The following is a 21519-nucleotide window of genomic DNA, read 5'->3' on the forward strand; positions in this document are numbered from 1 at the left end:
TGAAGGATACCCAAAGTGAAGTAAAGCAGAATGTTCAGGGAACCAATAGTGATGGGAAGGAAACCTGAACTCAAAGCAACTGTTTGGAACAAAAGGAAAAAATAAACATCCATCCAGAGCAAAATGAAGAAACAAGAACCCAAAAAAGTGAAGAGACTCTTGCAAACATCTGGGACAACCTGACACATTCCAATATCTGAACTATAGGGGTGCCAGAAGGAGAAGAACAACAGCAAGAAATTGAAAACTTATTTGGACAAATAATGAAGGAAAACTTCCCCAACCTGGTGAAGGAAATAGGCTTCCAGGAAGTCCAGGAAGCTCAGAGAGTCCCAAGGAAGTTGGACCCAAGGAGGAACACACCAAGGCACATCATAATTATATTACCCAAGGTTAAAGATAAGGAGAGAATCTTAAAAGCTGCAAGAGAAAAGGAAAGAGTTACCTACAGAGGAGTTCCCATTAGACTATCAGTTGATTTCTCAAAAGAAACCCTGTAGGCAAGAAGGGATTGGAAAGAAGTATTCCAAGTCGTGAAAGGCAAGGACCTACATCCATGATTACTCTATTCAGCAAAGCTTTCATTTGGAATGGAAGGGCAGATAAAGTGCTTCCCAGATAAGGTCAAGTTAAAGGAGTTCATCATTACCAAGCCCTTATTATCTGAAATATTACAGGGACTTATCTAAGAAAAAGGTGATCAAAATATGAACAGTAAAATGACAACAAACTCACAACTATCAACAAATGAACCTAAAAAAAAAGAAAAACAACAGAAACAAAAACTAAGCAAACAACCAGAACAGGAACAGAATCAAAAGAATGGACATCACACAAAGGGATTTCTGTGGGGAGGGGGAAGGGAGGAATAGAGGGGGGAAGTATAGGGAAGAAGAAGCATGGTTAGTAGGTATAAGGTAGACAGGGAGAGATTAAAAAATGATATGGGAAACAGAGGACTCAAAAAAATTATATGTATGACCCATGGACGTGGACTAAAGAGGGGAATGCTGGAGGTTTTGGGGGGGGGCAGGGTAGATGGGGATAGATGGGGAAAAATTGGGAAAACTGTAATAGCATAATCAACAAAAAATATGTTTTGAAAAAGATACAACTAGTTGAATATGTTAAAAAAAAGAAACTTGACCACCAAAAATAAACTCAAGATGGATACAAAAATAAACTCAAGATGGATAAAAGACTTATAAGTTGCAACACCATAAAAATCCTAGAAGGGAACATAGAAAAGAAAATCCCAGATATTCCAGGCAGCAATGTTTTCACTGATATGTCCCCTAGAGCAAGGGACATAAAGGAAAGAATAAACAAATGGGACTTCATCAAAATAAAAAGTTTTTTCATGGCTAAAGAAAATACCAGCAAAATGAAAAGAGAACCAATAATATGGGAAAATATATTTGTAAATTATACCTCAGACAAGGGTTTGATCTCCAAAATACATAAAGAACTGATACAACTTCACTCCAGGAAGACAAACAACCCAATTAAAAATGGGCAAAGGACCTGAACAGACACTTCTCCAGGGAGTACATACAGAGGCTACAGAGACACATGAAAGGATGCTCAGTATCACCAGCCATCAGAGGGATGCAAATTAAAACCACCATGAGATACCACCTCACACCAGATAGAATGGCCATCATAAACAAATCAACAAACAACAAGCATTGGCGAGGTTATAGAGAAAAGAAACCCTAGTACACTGTTGGTGGGAATACAGACTGGTGCAACCACTGTGGAAAACAGTATGGAATTTCCTCAGAAAACTAAAAATGGAACTGCCTTATGACCCAGAAATTCCACTTCTGGGACTAATCTGTAAGAATCCTAAAACACCAGTTCAAAAGAACCTATGCACTCCCAGTGTTCATAGCAGCACAATTTACAGTAGCCAAGTCCTGGAAGCAACCTAAGTGCCCATCAGTGAATGAGTGGAGCAAAAAATTATGGTACACTTACATGATGGAATACTACACAGCAGAAAGAAAGAAAGAGCTCCTACCCTTTGCACCAATGTGGATGGATCTAGAGAGCATTACGATAAGTGAAATAAGCCAGTCACTGAAAGACAAATACCACATGATCTCACCTTTAAGTGGAACCTAATCAACAAAACAAACAAGCAAGCAAAATATAACCAGAGACATTGAAATAAAGAACAAACTGAAAGTAACCAGAGGAGAGGAAGGAGAGGATAATGGGTGGAAAGGGGGAAAGTTGTCAGGAACTTGTATAAAGAACACATGGCCAAAAACAAAGGTGGGTAGGATTGAGGGTGGGAGGTGGGGATGGCTGAGGTGGGAGCAAGTGGCTGGGGTAAAATGGAGACAACTGTACTTGAACAACATTAAAAAATAATTATGTTGTATATAAAACTCAACACCAAAAAATCATATCGTTCAATTTAAAAATGGGCAAAGGACCTGAACAGAACACTTCTCCAAAGAGGACACACAGATGGCCAATAGACATATGAAAAGATGTTCAACCTCACTGATTGTCAGAGAAATGCACATTAACATCACAATGAGATATCACCTCACACCAGTCAGAATGGTTGTCATCAATAAATCAACAAGTGCTAGTGAGGATGTGGAGAAAGGGGAACTCTTTTGCACTGCTGGTGAGAATGAAGATTGGTGTAGCCACTGTGGAAAGCAGCGTGGAAATTGTAGTGTTATTTGCAATCGCCAAGATATGGAAGCAACCCAAGTGTCTATCAATAGATGAGAGGATAAAAGAACTATGGGACATTTACCCAATGAAATAATACTTGGCCCTAAAAGAGAAGAAAAGTTTATCCTTTGTAACAATGTGAATGGACCTGGAGAACATTATGCTCAGTTAAATAAGCCAGTGAGAGAAAGACAAACACCATACGATATCACTCATATGTGGAATCTAATGAACAAACTGAACTAACAAGCAAAAACAGAGATAGACTTAGAGAGAGAGAGCGGTCTGACAGATCTGCAGTGGCATGTGGGGAGGGGGAAGATGGAGGGGGGATCAAGGAAAAAGGACTCATGGACATGGACAACAGTGTAGTGATTGCACAGGGAGTGGGTATATTGGGGATAAATGGTAATGGAAAAATATAATAAAATAAATAAAATTTTTAAAAAATTCTATTGCAAAAAAAAGTAATAGTATAAGTATCTTTCATCTGAATTAAGAGTTTGGAAGACCTGGGTTCTTGGCCTAGCTCTGCCCTAACCAGCTGTATGACACATGACAGCCACTTAACTGCACTAGGTCTCAGTTTTCCCATCTCTAAAGTGAGCGGACTGGACCAGATGATCTCTAAGGCTGTTCCAGCTACAACATTCCTTGACTCTGAACCCTTTTAGTTGATTGTCCCCAGGTCATTGTACTTATTAAGCAGTTTTGGGTTTTTTAAGATTAATTTCTCATTTAGTGATATAGTTCATCCCAGAATGTTTTATATTAAAAAAAAAATTGTGTTTCCAAGTCTGCAATTGCTTTAGCTTGAAATACATACTATACCATAAAGATCACTATAGATTTGTAGAGCAAGATTTGGAAACATTAAATAGCTTATAAGTGCTTTAAAATTAATTTGATCTTAAATGTGTCTGTGAATGAATGAGCTTGACATAAGCCTTTCAATTTTTTGCTCCGCTTCAGAGAATGCACAAAGTACAAACTGTAAATCAACCTCCACATTTACTAATATGACCACTAAGCTTGGAAAAAAGAAAAAGAAATATGGCTAATAAACTATTCAAACAAGATTTAGGAGCTTGAGAGGCACAGGACCCCAGCTTGTGACCTGCCTTCTTTGAATTACTCTTCCTCGTGTGGCTCAGATCATGTAAACACAGAATAGCCATTGGAAGCAGTGGGTCCAATAAGTCAAGACATAATAGCATTCAGATTATCCGTTTCAAGCTGGCATGTGAGTGGGAGGAAGAGGGAAGGAATATGTGTTAACATGAGAGGGCTTTAAGAAGGAACTGGAAGTGAGGTCAGAAGGATACAAATGACAGCTCCACCTCCCCACTAATGGGTCAGCATAAATCAAGCATTGCAACAGTAAGCCTGATGGACTGGATATATTTAGACAGCAAGAGATGTCTGTGCAATGAATTGGTTCAGAACTTGCTATCACACATTAACTGCTTTGTGAGAAGAGAGGCAACATGGAGGTATAATGGACTTGGGGTCAGATTGACCCAGAATTAAATCTTAGCTCTCTTACCACTTTCCACTTGTGTGTCCTTGAACAAGTTAGGCTCAATTTTTCTATCTATAAAATGGATGTGATAAAGCCTATTACCCATGAAAGAATTAAATGAAATAATGTGTGCTTCAGGACTAAATCAGAAAATATATAACAGAAAACCCAAATCATAGTTCTTTAAACATGGTAGAGGGTTATTTTCCTTCATATAATATGAAGTCTAATGGCAGTGGTTTAGAGCTAGCAAGAGGACTCCATCACATCAAGAATTTCATTCTTTGTTTTGCTGTAGTATCTTTAGCATGTGGCTTCCATCTTCAAGATCACCTTGTAATCAATCATAAGATGTTTGTTGCAGTTCCAACCATCACATTTGCCCTTCAGACAGAAAGAAAGAATAAGGACAAAAAGAAGCCTGCCTCCCAGCTGAGTCTTTAAAGAATTTTTCTAGATGCCCCACCAAACAACTTTTATTTATAATTCCATAATTGTACCTATCTTCAAGGGAGACTGGAAAAGTTAGGATTTTAGTTGAATACATTACCCCAATAGTATATAGAAGATTAAGGCAAAGGGGGAGTGTGGATAGTGGATAATTAGACCCAAAATGGTGGAGGAGTAAGTAGAATCTATACTAACCTCCTCCCAGTACCAATTTGGAATTGCAACTAAATTATAGAGAAATCATCCTGAATAATCAACTGAACACTAGCTGGAGAGAAGATTTATAACCAAGGACAGACAGAAGAGACCACTTCACCACGATGAGACTGGTAGGTAGTGCAGAGGAGGCATGAGGGTGCTGGCTGGGCTCCCACAGGTAGCAGCTGAAGTTCCAGAGGGATATTTCAGCAGCCAGGGGTCTGGGTTACCCCTGAGAAGTGTGAGGTCTAAACCCCAAGCTGGGCTCCCCAGCCTACAGCACCAGGGCTGGAAAGGGACCCAGCTGTGCAAAACAGCAGGGTTTCTGTCTGCCAGGGAGAGACGGCTAGAGACATAGAAGGCCAATGCACAAAATTTTGTTTGCAGCAACTTACCCTATAGAGAAAGGACAGAGTGGACTAGAGACACTTGAGGAGAGTCTGGGGTTGGTGGCTCTGGGGAGAGAAATGAAGGACAGCCTCCAGGATCCTTGTGCTGAGTCATTGCCCATACTGCAGGAGCCATCTTTCTCAGAGCACTCCTCTGCAAGTGGCATCAGCCTGTGGGGAAGCAATAGCTCCACCCGCAGGAATCACTCTGCCCCACCCAGCAGTCCTTAATTAGTAATCTCTTTCATAGTATATAAAGCACTTGGCAAATGGAAGTTACTTAATGAATAATAACTGTTATTATTCAATATAGTCTTAAAGCTATTTTGGAAATGCTTGGCCCATCTCACCATGCTGACTCCCTCAGAAGGCCTTTCCCATCTTTGGGTCAAAGTCTATCTCTCCTAGGCCTCCCACCCTTTGGGGACCTCACAAAGGAGACAGACCCTCTTCCAGACCACAGACCTTTATATTTTGGGAAGCAGCTGTCCTGTGCTCATTGAATCACTTTAGCCCCAGAGACTGTCCACAAGGTACTTCCAGTCAGACAATATTGTTAGAAGTCCTGAACTTTCTTCTCTGAACTAATCTGTTTTTAGCTGGGGCTCCCACAGCAGAATACAATCATGTATGGGCAACCCAGGGGGAAACAGAGAAGGCCTGTCAGTTCCCTAGTCGTAGTCATGGTCCTTACATTTCACTCCTGCCATACAAGACTCTCTCAGCAGCAGCTCTGAGACAGCCCCAGGACACTTTCTATAGGACAGTCTAAGAAACACAGTCAACCCTCCTGAGCTCTGGTGCCCTCAGAGCAGAGATGCTGGGCCCCTGAGTCTCTGTCCCCACCACCCTCAAACTCCCAGACCAGCAGATGGTGCTGTCTGCTCACTGAATTAGCAGGCAAAAAGTCAAGGGGGAGAATCTTAGAGGATAGCCAGGTAAGAGCCCCTGCCCCAGCAAAAAGAACTCAGTAACTCAAACCCAATCCCTTCCTCTTGTCCCTTGTCTAAAACCAAGAGACCTAGCTGCCAGGTACCTTCCAACAAAGGAACAGCGTCCCAAGGGTACAGGCCTAACAGCACTTTCCAGGGGGTGAGGCAGCCAGCTGTCCTCTTGTTCTCCAAACACAGGGGTGTTGAGTGAAGGCTCCCCAGGCCAGGGAAGCTGAATAGGTTAAACAGATGACATACGTAGGAAGGTAAAAGAAAAAAATCATCCATAAACATACTGACTCCCAAATCCCGTAGTTAGGAGGCCCAGGCTGTGGTTTGGCCCAAGCTGATGACCCCAGGACTTAGTCCCAGCCCTCCCCTCCAGAGGAGACAAGTAGACCCCATGGAGAGGTCCCTGACAGGTGCCATTCTCACTGGCCAGGGGTCCACAACCTGGCTTGCCCACTATCAAAGGCAAGCAGAATTGGGGGAAAATAGAGGAAGAGAGCCAAAATAATTAAAAATTCACACTCCTGAAGTAGGGAGAAGTCATGGGTACCTTTTAAGTCATGGATTGGTGGGCTGCTCATGGAATCTACACAGAAAAAGTGGCCTCCCTTTGGATACAATGGGTATCCATCCTGGTTTGCCTAGGACAGTCCCAGTTTACACCTGCTGACCTGACGTCATTAATAGCACCCACTTGCTCTCTCAGAAGTGACCTGATTGGATAACAAATGACTTGGTGACTTTACATTGGAGAGGGACTAAAAAGTATAAAAATTATTCTTTTGGTGACTTTTCTCCCATAACTTATATTTATAACTAGAAATTGGGCATTTCACCGTATTAACTATAATTATACTCTTAACCAAACTAAATAATCTTAATCAAATTAATATGTCATCAAGCTGCACTCTTATTCATAATTTTTTAAAAATATTGTCCATGAATAATGGTGATACTGAAATTAACCAGAAAGAGTTTTGACGAAAGTGAAGTCCGTGCAGTTTTTTATTCCCCTGATTGCTGGAAAATTCAATGCAGGCAGTTCCAACTTATGGAAAGAGAGCTTTGGAGAGAGAGTAGTCATGCTCTCAAAAGTTTCCTGTACTGGGTTTGTTACTTTCGAAGGAAACAAAAATTTAGAAGACCAAGAAAGTAGCAACATTTAGAGCCTGGAGCTATATGTCAATCTATGTGTAAGCACTTCCACAGTGGGAAGGTGGTCTGCAGCTTCCCCTCCCGCACCCCATTCTCCCTCCCAGTCCCCACATGTACCCTACTTACACCAAACCACCAGACACCCCAATAAGATTTCCAAATTCTCTGAGAGCCTCTCTTCAGCAGTTTTATCATTTGAAAAATAAAAAGATAGCAGGGATTTCCCTACAGCACAAAGAGATTGTGAAGATTAATGAAGCAACATCTCATAGAACATCTTACATCAGAAACAGATGCTTCAGAATGCTGTACGACTCATGTAGTATATTAGGTAGAGTGAGCAGCTAGACCTGTGTTTGAGTCCCCACTGAATCTGCACTACTGCTGACTAGTTATGTGACTTTGTGGAAGAGACTCACTTGGACTCACTGTCCTGCTCTGTAAAGGAAGATTAGTAATACCTGCCTTCAAGGATGTCATGAAAATTAACAGAGGCATAGGAAATGCCTGTCATACAGTAGACACTCTCAGTCCCTCTCCCTAATTAGCCCTTCAATTATTTGAGGATTAAGGATGTGTGCACTATGTAAAATTATTCAACCCCCTTCTTTTATTTTCCTGTCTTTTGTCATTTCCATGTATATTGGTGAAAGTCAATCAGGAACAGTGAGAAAACCTTGAAATGAAATGAAACTTACAGAAATAAGCCTTGTCCTTTGTTATTTTCTGCTCCAGTAAAAGAGCTTGGCACAGAAGATAGACTAGAATGTCTGGGAGTTTGGATGCAGACAGCTGTCATTGGTGCTTTATGGTAGAAAATTTTAAATTGGTTGTATTGTCCATCATTCTATTGGCAATATTGGTATCCACAGCATTACATCCCCCATTGAACACAAAGAAAATGGGTAATTGTGAAGGACCCAAGTTTTCTCCCAGTTAGACATTCAATGACTCATTCATTGGGCTTGAATGTATACATCTGAGAGAATTTTCTTCATAACCAATGTTCATTCTGTCCAAATGTGTCATGGAATAATAGTCCTGGAAAACATATTTAACTTAGCAAATTGAGTCCTAAAACATTTCTTTTACTCTGTTATTCCTCATTTAGAGTACTCTTTCATCTGCCTCCAAAAGCTCTTTCCCTGTCATGGCTCATCACCTTGTCTTAGGATCTTTCTGCTCAGTATTTCTGTTTGATGCAATACTCAGACCAGATGGTTAGAATAACTAAATCTTCAGGAGGACTCTCCTGCTCTGGATTCCATCAGAGTCCAGTCACAAGCTCCTTCTGAAACCTTTCTCTCTTTCTCACTCTCTCTCCCTCTCTCTCCTGGATGCTCTTGCACCTAGGTCACCAGTACTTGTGCCTCCTGACCTTAAATATTTTATAGTATCCTTTGTTTCCTAAAATCACCTGTTTAGACCTATTAGACGTCAGTGGACTGAGTGAAAGGGACCAAGATGGCAAGTCCAGATGCCAGATAAGGGGCAGCTTGCCATTGTCCAGTAGAGACAAACATTTGCAAAATGATAGTGGAACAGAAGGAAGACTCAGAGTCAAATGTCAGCTGACGGGCTTCCAACATTCCATTGACTGGTTAACCAACACACTACATGTGCATAATCCATTCAGCGTGGTCTTCTCACGTCTGGGAGGCAGAGAAGGAACCTTCAGTTTCATTATGGTGGCTATGGTACACGCTCATGGAATTCCTTTATTAGATCTCTATAGTGCTGAGAATCTTGTTCATCTCAATTGACATTCTTAGATCACTGAAGGCCAATGTAGCCTTGAAGAGATAGAGATACCTTTTATTTTGATACAAGTAGGGGACAATTGTCAGCCATATTTGTACTTATTAAACAAATATAAATTCATGTTTTCTGGCATTTTATTTTTGCCATTTATGCCATCCTTACATTGTTTACACTGGTATGGGTTTCACTACAAATTTTCTGTAGCTCTTAACAGTGAGGCCTCTGAAGTCAGATGCCCTGGGTTCAAATTTTGGCCCTTTAATTTACTATTTATATGGTCATGGGTGATACATTTAACTGTTAGGACTTCAAATTGCTGATACTCTCTAATGCAAATGACAATAGTGCCTACCCAATTGACTGACTGAGATTAATTGAGTTAATTCTGATAAAGACCTTAGTATCAGAAAGAATAAGCACTCATTAAATATTATTTAATCAACGAACAGTGGCTATGTGTTTTGCTAGTAAGAGTGATTGTTAAATTTGCTTTCCATGGTGCTCCACACTTTGCATTTAGGCAGGCAACATCCAGAGCCTAGGAGATTTGCTATAGGCACAAATAGCACCTGAAAATAATTGTCTTAGATGTGCTGATTCTTGAGCATTGGGTACTCACTAGTTCATTAATTCATTTCTGTCTGTAAATACTTATTGAACACCTACTATGCACTAAGCCTAGTTCTAGGAGGAGGAGATAAAGTAGTGAACCAAGTAGACAAAATCCTACTTCTCTTAGTTTTTCTTTAATGGGAAATGCAAACAATAAACAAATTCATAAGGCAAGAAAATATTGAGACTGTAAAGTGCCATGCAGAGAATTTAAACCAGGTAATATGATAGGCAGTGAACAAGTACCTCCCTCAGGTTGGATGTTCAGGGAAGGCCTCTGAGGATGTGGCATTTAAGTGATATATGGAGAGACAATACAAGAACAATCACTGAGAAAGAATTGCAGTCAGTGGAAAGGGCAAGTGCAGAGATCAAAGATAGGAATGAGGATCAGAAAGAAAGCCAGTGTGACTGTACAGTAATAAGAGGGAGAGTGTGAAATGAATCTGGAAGGTAAGCAAGGACAGGACCCTATAGGCTTTGCAAGCCAGAGAAAGGAGCTTGGATTTTATTCCAACTGTGATGGGAGCCATTGTATGGCTGTGGACAGGGAGCAATACAATCTCAAATTTTTAAAGGTACTTCCCAGCTGTCTTGCCCCTTTCCTTGCTGTCAGTGGGCATAGCTGGTCCTGTACGCTGAGGAATGTATCATCTGGAAGAAGCTATCTCACATAGCCACACAGGAATAAGTGCTCAGAAGACCAAGAGGCCATTACATTCTGATCTGAAAAGCCCCTGGTTCATTCACTATTTGTGCTTTTAGGAGGATACAAGAGAAAAGCAGTGGTTGAAGCAAGAAGTTGACCATTTGCCCTAAGAATTAAAGACTAAGAAAAATAGTATCAAGACTGTGGTGAACATGCACATTGGGTCCTACCTTCCAGCACCTGTTCTTCATGAGTTCACTGTGCTCTTCTAATCATTCTAATATTCTAGAAATAACTGAAAGTTTACCACTGCTGGAGTGATATTGGTTCACAAAATCATACCAGTTTCAAGTGCACAACTCAACAAAACATCATCTGCACCCATCACCCCAAGCAAAGTCTCTTTTCATCCCCATTTTCCCTGCTTTGTCCACCTCCATATACCCCTAACCCTTTCCTTTGAGCCAGGTTAACTCTTGGGGTATGCCACAAAGTATATCCCAAGAACACTTTCTGGGCTGTTACAGATTGTGAATCTGCATAGAGTCCCTTCTGGGAGCTATGTCTCATAGGATATCAATTTATCTCAGAGGAAAATGAAAATTGCACACAGTGTGGTGTCTGAGTTCCACAAGTCATGCAAATGTATTTGGAAATAGTCCCAATGACAGTAAAATAAGCATCTTTCCTCGTACTTTATATTGATGAAGATTTTTGTTCCATTAGGAAACTATCAGTGTGTGTATAACAAACACTGGGCAGGGAATCAGGAACCCAGGTTCTGGCCACACCTCTGCCACCAATCTGTTGTGTTTAAAGTTTGGCAATGTACTTTCACTCAAGTTTACTCTGCTCATCTCTGAAGAAAGGAAATTGGACTGACTTCACCTGGGATCATTCTCAGCTCTCATATTTGATTGCCCTTATACCACCATCCTGATTTTTTCAGTGGTCCCCATTTGTCAGCTAGCAGGACTAAAGCAGAGGCATCTATTCTACCCCACAGCTGATTGAGCCATACAGGGATTGAACCTATAGCTGTGACATCTTTAACATCATTTCATTATCAGTTAAATTAGCCATGTCTGCAGTGAGGAAAAGTACAGCTTAAGTGAGTCTATCTTCCTCACTAAACTATATACCCTTTAATAATGCTATAGTCATTAAATTTTACTGAATGTTTACTATGTGTCTTCATCATTCAATCCTCATAATAACTTCATGAAGTAAATACTAGCATTCTCTCCAATTTAATACAGGAAGCTGAACCTTAGAGAAGTTACTTATCTGAGGACACAGCTAGAGCATACAAGGTTTGAACCCACATTGACTTCAGGGCCCGTGCAGGAAGTCAACTGCCACACTCCAATGCCATCACTTACTGACTTCACCATATTTCAAATACATATCAAGGTGTTTGACAGATATTATTAGGTACTCAATAAGTGATTCTTGAATGAATAAATGTTTAATGTTCTAACTTGCCTTTGATACTTACTCATACTGCTTTGGAGAAGCAATGTAGCCTTGCTGATCAGAAGGCTTACTCATGCTACTTAGACTGTGGGGATTGTCCATGAGACCAGCCCTAGTAAGCCCAGCTTAACCTATGTGATGATTAATTTTATAAATCAACTTGACTGGGCTAAGGGATACCAGGATAGCTGGTAAAACATTATTCCTGGTGTAAGCATGTATGTGAGGGCATTTATGGAAGAGATTAGCATTTGAATCAGTATACTGAGTGAAGAAAATCACACTTACTAATGCAGGTGGGCATCGTCCGATCAGTGGGGGCCTGAATAGTATACAAAGTTGAAGAAAGGGTCAATTTGTTCTTTTTTTTTAAGAAACAGGGGAAGGGGCAGAGAAAGAGGAACATCCATTGATGTGAGAAATACCAATTGGGATTCAAACTAACTACCTTTAACTTTGCAAGATGATACCCAACTAACTAAGATACACTGGTCAGGGTGAAGTTGCTGTCTTGCTTGAGGTAGGACATTCATCTCCTCTTGCCCTTGGCCATCGGAGCTTCTGGTTCTTAAACCTTAGGACTCAGACTGTAACTTACACCATCAGCCCCCAGATTTGAGGGTCTTTGGACTCAGGCTGGAACTTATGCCATCAATTCCCCTGGTTCTCAGGCTTCTGGTCTTAGGCTGAATTACACCACTTACTTTCCTGCCTCTCTAGCTTACAGATGGCATATCATAGGACTTCTCAGCCTCCATAATTATGTGAACCAATTCTTATAATAAATTATATGTATATGTAATAGTCACTAACTTTTATATCTATATATCCTGTTAATTCTGCCTCTCTAGAGATTCCTAATACAACCTATGTAAACACTTATATACTTAGCCTACATAAATGGTCCCTGACATTCTGCAGCTGAGCACATCTTCCAACCGATTTAGCCATTTTTGAAGCAATGGTTTCCACATATAGGGATGGAGATGAAGAAGATAGATGAGAACCACTAGAGGAGATTTTCAAGTTACAATATCTGAAGTATTTCCCTTCCCCCAGTGGATTCTAATCCTATCTGAGTACAGGAGCAAATGTCTAGTTTGACACATGTTCCTAGGTGTTTCTAATATGGTTCCCCATATAATTCTACCACTCCCACCACTCCCAACCCCACAATCACAGCTCCGTGGAGAAGAACCATCACTTTAATGAAAGCCCATTCTATCTTTTAAATAAAGCTGACCTTCTTATAATCTAAATTAAATGATGAGGCTATGTGTCTCTGTCTTGAACATAAAGACACCCAGACTTCCAACTGTATTGTTTATTGAATAGTTACACTCAGCACTTTCCAGATGAGTTTTGACTGACAATGACTTACATATTTATGTTTCAGTGTATCTAAATTTGACTTACAAAGTATAGTACACAACTTGCATTTGAATTTTATTAAGGCATAATACATGTTATAGAGCAGCACTGTCCTACAGAACAATGATGGAAATGTTCGCTATCTGCTCATTTTAATACAGTGTCCCAGACACATGTGGCTTTTGAGGACTTGAAATGTGGCTAATGAGACTGAGAAACTAAATTTTTTATTCTACTTCATTTTACCTATTTTAAATTTAAAGAGCTCCAGGGGTGGGGAGGAGAGCAGAAAGGGGAGACATGGTAATAGGAAGAAATACAATAAAATCAGACTTCCGGCCAAAACAGAGGCATGGGTAGACACACTGTGCTTCCTCACACAACCAAAAGAATGATAACAAGAAGTTTAAACAAAAAACAACCAGAACTGCCAGAAAATCAGACTGCAGTAAAGTCTGCAGTTCAATTTAACCAGTTCCTTTAACCAAGAAGTTAAAGAAGAAACATTCATCCAGACCAGTAGGAGGGGTGGAGACAGGCAGCCTGGTGGAGTGGGAAGTCTCACATTTGCGTGTGGATAAATGTGGAGGAACAACTGGGGAGTGATACAAACCACGCAACCCAGGGTTCTAGTGCTGGGAAATAAAACTTCAAAACCTCTGACTGGAAAAACCTGTGGGGGTTGAAGTGGGAGGAGAAACTCTCAGCCTCACAGGAGAGTTTGTTGGAGACACCCACAAGGTCCTAAAATGTACAGAAACCCACCCACCCAGGAATCAGCACCAGAAGGGCCCAATTTTCTTGTGGGTAGCAGAGGAAGTGGCTGAAAGCCAGCCAAGAGTTGAATGAGCAGCACTGTTCCCTCTCTCAGCACTCCCCCACATACAGTGCCACAATACAGCAACATGGGTTGCCCTACCCTGGTGAATACCTAAGGCTCTGCCCCTTACTACATAACAGGCATACCAAGACAAAACGGAAATGGCCCAAATGAAAGAACAGATCAAAGCTCTAGAAAAAATAGAACTAAACGATGAAGAGATAAGCAATCTATCAGATGCAAAGTTCAAAACACTGGTAATCAGGATGCTCACAGAAATGGTTGAGTATGATCACAAAATAGATGAAAAAGTGAAGGCTATGAAAAGTGAAATAAAGGAAAATGTAGAGGGAACCAATAGTGATGGGAAGAAAACTGAGGCTCAAATCAATAGAGTGGACCAGAAGGAAGAAATAAACATTCAACCAGAACAGAATGAAGAAACAAGAATTTTTAAAAATGAGGAAAAGCTTAGGAACCTCTGGACAATTTTAAACATTCCAACATCTGAATCATACGGGTGCCAGAAAGAGAAGAGGAAGAGCAAGAAACTGAAAACTTATTTGAAAACATGATGAAGGAGAACTTTCCTTTGCCCAATCTGGCAAAGGAAATAGACTTACAGGAAGTCCAGGAAACTCAGAGTCCCAAAGAAGTTGAATCCAAGGAGGAACACACCAAGGTACATCGTAATTACATTACCCAAGGTTAAAGATAAGGAGAGCATCTTAAAAGCAGCAAGAGAAAAGGAGACAGTTACCTACAAGGGAGTTCCCATAAGACTATCAGCTTCTTTCTCTAAAGAAACCTTGCAGGCAAGAAGAGGCTGGAAAGAAGTATCCCAAGTCATGGAAGGCAATGACCTACATCCAAGATTACTCTATCCAGAAAAGCTGTCATTTAGAATGGAAAGGCAGATAAAGGACTTCCCAGATAAGGTCAAGTTAAAAGAGTTCATCATCACTAAGCCCTTATTATATTAAATGTTAAAGGGACTTATCTAAGAAAAAGAAGATCAGAACTATGAATAGTAAAATGACAACAAACTCACAACTACCAACAACTGAACCTAAAAAACAAAAACAAGAGCAAACAACTGGAACAGGAACAGAATCACAGAAATGGAGATCACGGGGCGGGGGGTTATCAACAGGGGAGGGGAAGGGGGAGAGAGGATGAATAAGTACAAGGAATAGGTAGCATAAATGGTAAGTAAAAAATAGACAGGGAGAGGTTAAAAATAATATAGGAAATGTAGAGGCCAAAGAATTTATATATACGACCCATAGACATGAACTAAAAGGGGGGGAGATGTTGGTGGAGGGGTGTGCAGGGCAGAGGGGAATAAAGGGGGGGAAACTGGACCACTGTAATAGCATAATCAATAAAGTATATTTAAAAAAAGAAAGAAATCAAGAAAAATACAATAAAATGAACTGTTATCAGTAACATTGAAAAATAAATAATTTTAAAGAGCTATATGTGGCTAGCCCTACCACAATGGAATATGTAAGTATAGAGAAACAGCCTTTCATTTAAAAAAAAAGATTTCATATATTTATTTTTTAGAGAGGGGAAGGGAGGGAGAAAGAGAGAGAGAGAAACACCATGTATGGTTGCCTCTCATGCACCCTCTACTGGGGACCTGGCCTGCAACCCAGGCATATACCCTGACTAGGAATAAGAACCTACAACCCTTTGATTCTCAGGCCAGCACTCAACCACTGAGCCACACCAGCCAGGGCAGCCTTTCATTTTTTTTTAACCAAAATTATGTAGAAATAGAATCCATTACAGTCTTTTAAAAAATCACTTTTCATAAAATCCAAAACAAAAACAACAACACTGTGAGAGCCAAACAGAAATTCTAACATACTTGCATATCCACTGGGGATAGAATTCTTAACAAAAAAGAAAATTCTGACCCAAGAGGAGAAGAAAGCAAGTAGACAGGAATAAGACATTCCTAAGGGGAGCTCCCTGGCAAATTCCTGATGGGCTATGAGACACAGCATGGTGAAAGACTGTCAAAGAGAGAGAAATTCCCCCTCTGAGGAAAATCTAATGTGTTTTTGGCCACCTGTCACCCCAGAGGACAAGATGGCAATGTTCAATTCGTAAGACTGTGAAACAGGGAACTTAACTGCTACACAAGGCCAGCTGAGATGTGTAAAGTGCATTTCACCTGATACAACTTCATTCCTGAAATCTAGACAGTGGCTGATGCACCTAGATGACAGAATGGAAACCTCTATCTCTTTTATTCTAGGGAACTAGCATTATGCTGAATTTTCATCTAAAGCAAATATTAGGAAAATCACAGAGTGAGCCAGGATTCAGAGAGAAGTAAGGTGATGAGGTAATGGGAATACAGGACACACAGCTTTGGTCATAAAAATGTAAATGAACTAAAAAATTCCATTCAAAACAGATGACATAGCTACTAAAGGAGCAAAGGTAGAAGGGGATATAAACTGAAGAAGTTCCTTGATGGGCCCAGAGAAGAAAGCAGAGAGTCATTCTGAGCTAGGACAGTGTTTCTCAAGCTGGATTTCAAGGGTATATTCATGAGGGAAGATGGAGGTCTTTGGGTTTAACAAGAACATTCAAGATTTGTGCTTTCTTTTTGCCAGTTCTAAAGATAAAACTTGCCTTTTTTCAGTGAGAATTCTCAATTAAAAATCATGTGCAATAAAGGACATTTTAGCTCTCTTAAATAAGTGTTTCTCAAATGCTGGTTAACAAAATTCATCGTGGGATCTAGAGGATTATTTTCCTTTAAGGTTTTCTATAGTTTATTCAGATTTAGGAATCAGCGGCCTAGAGGCAGACCACACACATCCTTTGATTTTTATCTTTTTGAGGGGTTAAATCAGTTTCCTAACTTGCCCTTAGCTTACTTATGAAGAGATTAAACCTTTCTAAACTCAGAGGGCAGGTTGGGCATATTCCTCATATTTTTAATGAGTGTCATTGCTTAGAAAACATAATTCTTGTATTGAAAATGGAAGCAGCATGGTGGGATAGTGCTGGATCATGAGTCAGGAGACCTACCACTAACCCTGACCATCTCCCACAGACCATGTGTCACTTGTCCTCTCAGAGCCTTCGTGTCCTTACCTGTAAAATGAAGCAGTGGACTAGATAATTAATTACCAAGGTCACGTCCAGCCTTGATTTACCTGATTCTAACAATAAATTACAGTACCATCTTATATATCTTCTTTGAAAGGCCTATCAACTAAAAATCTTTTTCACTAGGATTTTATTTCATTTATGTCCTTTTCATTGCTACCCTCCACCACTGAGCACTGAAGGCCCAGGAGGTGATGCATTTAAAGGAAAAATCAGTCAACATTCAGTGTTCCACCTGTTGTCTACTACCATTGAGGAAGTGGGAAATTGCATTACAGAACCCAGACTCCCAGGGTTTAGTGCAAATCACACAGTGAAGAAATACTTACTCGACATTTTGTGTGCTTTTTATAGTTTTAAATGAATGAGACAGCTGTTCTCTGTATCGTGAATAGATCAAATGGAAACATAAAGGCTATGTCTGTTCTTATAGATAAAATTATTTAATGAGTAGAATCTCAGCTTGTTATTTGATTTAGCACTAAGAGGGACTTATATTTAGTGAATCCTCTGAACAAAGGTGCCAGTACAAAGGGTGATAGAACAAGACCTATCTGTGTCTGTAGCAAAGACAGAAGTGTTTGCACACATGTGCATGGAACCACCATGCCACAAATGCTTTTCCATGGGAATAAGGCTATTCCTTTTCTCTAAGAAATCCTCTCCCACTCTATGGAAAGATGGACATAGTATGTCCCATTGCCTCAGCCTTGATTGCAATATGATACCTGTGGTCAGAGGGTTCCAGAAGAGGTTTGCTTTAAAACCCGACTATGCAGCTAAAAACATCAAAACATGCAAATGATGCTCAAGCATCAGCCCCTTGTCCAGTAATAGAACTTATTCTTTTGCCCTTTTGCCTACATGGGATACCCACTGGAACTTGGCCTGACCACTTACACCTGGGAGTATCTGTTGTGCCTTGGAAGAGAATTGGGCCCTGGGACTCAGAGCAGAACTTAGAAGCTACTGCCACCAAACTCTTTAGTAAAACTCACAATGTCCTGGATGATGATGCCACAGCTGTTTTCATGCACCAAGGGCTGCAACCCTCCAAACGTGGTCCTATGGCCTGATGGACTCACTGACCCTCCAGGAGACAATGACATTGCTTGTCCCATCAACAAGAAAATTGTGGCTGCCTCTATCACTTCTGTGGAATGAAAGCCCTCCAAAGCAAGAGAATGACTTATTTGAAATCACCCTGTATTTCCCATCCTAGTTATAATTTGGCTAATTGCTTAATAATTCTGTTTAAATGTCTTTATTTCCACAAACATCAGTTCACTAGGCTACTTTTTCTGGTTGGAAATCCCTTTGCTTCTCTAAGTCTCTTGTACCCTTTCTCCCATTTTCATTTTTGCCTGAGCAACATTCTGATGCCATAAATAGCATCCCTTCAAAGAGGTGTTGAACATATCAAGGTGTCCCTCTGTGCTCCAGAGCCCAACCACTGTAATCTACATCCTTGAAATAGTACCTGTGATTGGAAGCTAAGATATAAGACTGTGTTTTTAAAAAGCCTGCTTCCCAGCCAAACAAATGAAGCTGCAATCTCTGGCAGCCCTGACCCACTCCTGCTATACTTGACTTAGTGAGAAGCTACCCAAGAAAGAAAATCCCAGACCCAGCCTTTAGAAGCCTTTAGCCTAACTGGCAGCTGAAGAGTTCAACTCTAGGGTACACTCACATATGAGAATATTATCCAGGTTTAAACTCTGCTCTAGGCAGATGCCTTCTCCAAGCACAACACTTGTGGTTGGGCACCACAGAGGTACAGACACACAAGCACGTGCCCTGCCTGTGGGAGACTGCACCTAGCTGGAAGCTGAGCACCATTGTGGGAGTAGGCTAGGCTACTAAACAGATGCTGACATGTTCCTTGCCATTCTTCCCTTATGTTTATCATGTGAAATGATGCTTTTAGCACCTGACTTTCCAACTTTAATAAGAAAATTGCTTCTATGCAGCAGAAAGAAAGAAGGAGCTCCTACCCTTTGCAACAGCATGGATGGAGCTGGAAAATATTATGCTAAACGAAACAAGCCAGGCAGTGAAAGACAAATACCATATGATCTCACCTTTAACAGGAACCTAAATAACAAAACAAAGAAACAAGCAAAATATAACCAAAGACACTGAAATAGAGGACAGGCTGATGGTCACCGGAGGGAGAGAAGAGGGAATTTAAGGGGGACAGTGGGAAGGGTTCACAGGAACAAACTTAAAGGACACATGGTCATAGACTAAGGGGAGGGTGGTAATGGGAGGGAAGTGGGGAGGGTGGGGGGGACTGGATTGGGAGTAAAAAGGAGAAAACTGTATTTGAACAATGATTAAAAAAATAATAAAAATAAATAAATATTTAAAAAAAAGAAAATTGCTTCATCCAAATGTTCACATCCCAGAGAGGCCCAACAGAGCCCCCCAAGCCTTTGAGAAAGTGAAAGAGGGCTTGAGATGACAGAGTGACAGAGGAGAGGCCTTGAGCTTCTTCTATCCTAGAACTTTCAGGGCCAGTGACAAATAAGAGACACTGGCAGGTAACAACCAAAGGAGAGAAGTAAGAAGAGGTCCAAATGGGAAGCAGGAATCAAGAGGCTATAACATCAGATTTGAGTTGTTAGAGGGAAGGAACTAAGTGGCCCTGGGTCAGAGGAGAGGACAGCCCAGGAGAGGGCTGCCCTCTCCTCTGACCCTAATCTGGGGTTTATGGAAAGTTTCACTTGTTTAAATAAGGCCTGTCTAGGGTGGCCTGTCTACATGTGCAAATGTACTATGACAAGGTGAGGGGCAGAATTACTCTGAGGGAAACTGAAGAACTATGTGGGCACTGGTACTGGCAAGCCAGGGACACAGAGTCATTAGCAAAGGCAGACTCAGCCCAGGTCATCTTTACTTACAGGTTCCTCTTAGGCTAAGGTCCCATTCTTCTGAGCTTGATTGCAATATCCTGCCAAGTGATGTCAGAGCTGATGAAATGATTCAGGGAAGGAATGGGAGAGAGAAGTTTGTCCTCCTGCATGACTTAGTAAACCACTTGGTAGTTATGACCCAACCCATCCTTGCACCAACACCTTTTAGCAATTCTCTGTGTGAGGCCCTGGATGGAAGCCAGTTAGAAAATGTGAGATGCCATCAATCCAAAGGGTCATACTTGATGATTTGTACACAGCCTTGAATTGTCCAACACAAGCCAGGCCTCAAGGTTCTAATTAATCTGTATAATTGATATTTCTTTGGAAATTTCTGGGATTTTTTAAAAAATATTTTTGATCCATGATTGGCTGAATCTGCAGATGCAAAACTGTGGATATGGAAGGCCAACTGTATTCATTTTTCTTAAAAAGCTACTCCAGATTGCTTTGGTATTTGAAATGATGTCCTCAAGAATTATAACAACAAATGGAACTATTGCTCACCCAGCAGTTTTAACTTTTTTCTTTTCTCCCAAACATTTTCATTTCTTCTATTGTTTTTCTTATTAAGTACCTAAAATTCTCTCTGAGGCTTGGCTTTGTAGAAAACTTTTGATTGTTTGTTCTTGGTGGTCTGCTCTCTGGGATGTGTGTTAAATGGGTGTTGCCTGAGGAAGCCAAAGATAAAGTAACAATGACATTAGATACTGCTTGGTATACAATAGATAATACTTGGACTGTTCCAACTATTTCAAATATAGTATTAATTCATTTCATCCTCATCACAATCTTATGAAGTGATACTATTAGACCCATTTAACAGATGAGGAGATGGGGGCACAGAAAGAGAAGACACTTGTCCAGAGTCACACAGCTAGCAATTGGCAGAGCCAACAAATGAAACCACAGTCTGAATCCCAGAAGTGTGCCGTTCATCATGGTGAATCATCATGCGTGAATCTCTGCACACTATGAATGGCATGGCCAAGAAAAACATTGTTATTTTTAACTTTTAAAAATAAAGTGTGAGCTCTTATTGTATTTTACCTATAACTGTTCTGTTTTTCCCTCCCAAACTCTCAGATGATGGAAATGCTTAAAGCAAATAAGGTAGTGTGAGACCACACCATGTAAGTGTGAGCATGGCTCCTATGGGTCCAGCTGTGTTTTGCGCGCTTCTGCCTATCATTCCCGCATGTTCTCTTCGCTGTTCGATTCCTGCTTTCGCTGCTTGGTGCTTGGGCCGCATGAACCTTCACTTTTAAGCCATAGATCTTATGTCTTTGTTCCTGATTTTATCATTGTGCTCATGGGTAGGAGCCATAGCACTTGCAGCTGTCAGCCTGGCACCTCCTAGGGAAGCAGCTGGGAGCCCCCGGGGAATGTGTGTGGATATTGTTCTCTGAAAATGAGCCCTCAGATTGT

At 40.7% G+C, this 21519-nt stretch overlaps 1 protein-coding gene across 2 annotated transcripts in view; it reads left to right on the forward strand.

Annotated features, from left to right (window-relative positions):
- Positions 1 to 21519, forward strand: part of LHFPL3 (LHFPL tetraspan subfamily member 3) — a 621367-nt gene that overhangs the window by 522531 nt on the left and 77317 nt on the right. The window contains exon 3 of one of the 2 annotated variants that reach the window (XM_045828481.1): positions 21178 to 21224. The exons of the other annotated variant lie outside the window; for it this stretch is intronic. Within the exon in view, the coding sequence (XP_045684437.1) occupies positions 21178 to 21194 (17 nt within the window). The 3' untranslated portion in view covers positions 21195 to 21224. The remainder of the gene's footprint in view (positions 1 to 21177; positions 21225 to 21519) is intronic. 2 annotated transcript variants of the gene reach the window in all.

Source organism: Phyllostomus hastatus, unplaced genomic scaffold (assembly GCF_019186645.2).
Source record: "Phyllostomus hastatus isolate PE091 unplaced genomic scaffold, TTU_PhHast_1.1 phas_scaffold_78, whole genome shotgun sequence".
NCBI lineage: Eukaryota > Metazoa > Chordata > Mammalia > Chiroptera > Phyllostomidae > Phyllostomus > Phyllostomus hastatus.